Source organism: Arachis ipaensis, chromosome B04 (assembly GCF_000816755.2).
Source record: "Arachis ipaensis cultivar K30076 chromosome B04, Araip1.1, whole genome shotgun sequence".
In the NCBI taxonomy this organism is placed as follows: Eukaryota; Viridiplantae; Streptophyta; class Magnoliopsida; order Fabales; family Fabaceae; genus Arachis; species Arachis ipaensis.
Window position 1 is genome coordinate 6,346,758 of NC_029788.2, and position 2,676 is coordinate 6,349,433.

Here is a 2,676-nt window from a genome sequence, read left to right on the forward strand (position 1 = left end):
ATCTTATCTTAAATAAATATAATAGATTATAAATAATTAATTAATAACTTTTCATAATTAAGGGTCTTACACATTGTGCTTGGTGGAGTAGACGGCGCAGAGATGAGTGAGGCGCGAGTTAAGGGGTGAGCAATTAGGATTTTTTTTTTACTGCTTCACTCTATTACTTTTTACATTCAGCTAACTTAGTGTCTTAGTTTTTTTCTTTTATATTTAATTATTGTTCTTTATAAATATAATTTTAAATTTTTGTATGCTTTCAAAATTAATTTTTAGTTAACATTAAAAATCTTATTATGAATAAAAATTAATGAATATGAATAATATGTAAAAATTTTAATTTTTGAAACAAAATAAAATTATTCTGAAAAAATTATATAAACAAATTTTTTTAGCGTGTTTAACATTTTGAAAAAAAAATTGTTATAAAATATTTTTACATTTTTTGACAAACAAATAACTTATTATAAATAATGTTGAATTTGTGACAAATTAATTTTTTGTTACAAAACAATTGGACTTTTTGAAACAAAAAGATATTTTGTTACAAAATATTACGAATTTTTGCAACTTCTTTATTTTTTGTTACAAAATATTATAATATTTCGTAACAAAACAAAGGTTCGTTATAAAAACTAACATAATTTGTAACAACAAAAGTTAGGTTGTTACAAAATATTAGCATGTTTTGTAACAACTTGTAATATTATTATAAAAAATTATTCTTTTGTAACAATTACCGATTATTATTACAAAAAATTGTTTTTTTGTAACAATTTTAAATTTAATACAAAATTTTTGTTACAAATATTCCATTTTCTTGTAGTGATGGGACACGACACGATATGGGACACGCCGACACGCGATATGTTATGTGTTGAATAACTGTTACAAAGGGGAGAGATGGTTATGTGTTGAAGTAGTCCTATTAAATAATGAATTCAATTGTGCTTTCTGTTTAGTATATGGTGCTCATACTAGAATGGATAAACTGGTTGTGTGGGAGAAACTGAACTTTTTAGCTGGATTATGTCAAGTTTCGATATGTTACATGGGAGACTTTAATGAAGTGTTACAGATTGAAGAAAGGAAAGGTTAGAACAGGCTAACAGCGTCGGCAGAAGATTTTAAGGCTTGGATCCAAGATATGCAACTAGTGGACTTACCGTTGAATGACCGAAAATTTACATGGTTTAGAGGCCGTTCTTGCAGTCGAATCGATAGAGTCCTATTGAGTGTGAAATGGATTGAGAAATTTCCGGAGATTTGATTGAAAGGTGGACCGAGAGGTTTGTCGGATCACTGCCCAATTATAGTTGAGGATTTTAAAGTCAGAGGTGGACCACGACCTTTCGAAGCATAGACTTTTGGTTTACACACGAGGGTTTTTTAACAATGGTCAGGGAGGAGTGGAGGAATATTGGGAACCTGCAGTTCACAGAGAAGCTGAAGGCCTTAACGCTGCCTTTAGGTAGATGGCACAAGGACAAGTTTGGTGACACGGACAAGAAAATTCAGCGATTTGAAGAGGAGATCAAGAAGATAGATGATATGACTGGCATTGGAGTTTATGATGGTACAGTAGAGGCTAGAAGGAAAGCGCTGGTAAGTTGCTACAAGCGGTGGTATGTGAGAAAAAAATACACTGGAAGCAAATGTCTATGTCCAAGTATGCAAAGGACATGGATAAAAACTCTAGGTACTTTCATAACTTGGCATCGGCAAGACGGAGGAATAATAGAATTGATGCTTTGGTAATCAATGGAAGGCTAATAAGAAATCTAGCTCGGATCAAGATTGCTATCATAGAATTTTATAAGGATTTGTATCATCAGGAGAGATCACTGGTCGTGGAGTTTAGGGATGGTTTAGTAAATAGGATTGATGAAGAAGAGTCAGCGGCGTTGGAGAGTACACCGACAATGGAGGAGGTAAGAGAGGCAGTTTGGGATTGTGAATCATCTAAGGCTCCAGGAAGTGATGGGTATAACATGAATTTCATTAAAAAGTGTTGGGATGATATTGGTATAGAGTTCACGTCGATTGTGCTGGAGTTTTTCCGGTCATCAAAGTTGCCTTCTGATTAGAACATCACGTGGGTGGCACTAGCACCTAAATTCATTGGAGCCAAGGAGATTAAGGGCCTCAGGCCGATTAGCATGGTCGGATGCGTATATAAAGTAATCTTTAAAGTGATGGTTCGAAAGATGAGGTCAGTGATGCCAGTTCTAGTAAGGGAGTCTCAGAGTGCATTTGTGAAGGGCCAAAAAATTCATGATGGAGCACTCATTGCATGCGAAACTGTACAATAGTTAAAGATGAGGAAGAAGAAAGTGGTGATTATTAAATTAGACTTTCAGAAAGCGTATGATCGGGTTAAATGGAGCTTCATGGATATTGTGCTACGGAAGATGGGCTTTAGTTGGAGGTGGAGGAAATGGGTAAAGGAGTGTGTTGGCACTGCCTCGATGTCGATCTTGATAAATAGTTCACCTACTAAACCATTTAAGATGGAGAGGGGTTTGAGACAAGGTGACTCATTATCTCCATTTTTGTTTGTTCTTGTTATTGATGTTCTGCATAGGATGGTAGGGGAGGCAGTCAGAAACAGACGTATTTCACCTCTAATGGTTGGCAAGGATAATATAGCGTTGTCACATCTTCAGTTTGCAGATG

At 34.7% G+C, this 2,676-nt stretch overlaps 1 protein-coding gene across 1 annotated transcript; it reads left to right on the forward strand.

Annotated features, from left to right (window-relative positions):
- Window positions 1,396–2,087, forward strand: LOC107635926. Its single transcript, XM_016339474.1, has 2 exons — window positions 1,396–1,605; window positions 1,836–2,087. Exons 1-2 carry the CDS (start codon window positions 1,396–1,398, stop codon window positions 2,085–2,087), a joined length of 462 nt encoding a protein of 153 aa, XP_016194960.1.

What these genes read in the sequence shown, in the direction of transcription:
- LOC107635926 (XM_016339474.1), top strand. Translation starts at nt 1,396, where the DNA reads ATGGTCAGGGAGGAGTGGAGGAATATTGGGAACCTGCAGTTCACAGAG. An exon ending in AGGCTAGAAGGAAAGCGCTG is followed by an intron (nt 1,606 to 1,835) that starts GTAAGTTGCTAC and finishes TTGTATCATCAG; the next exon opens with GAGAGATCACTGGTCGTGGA.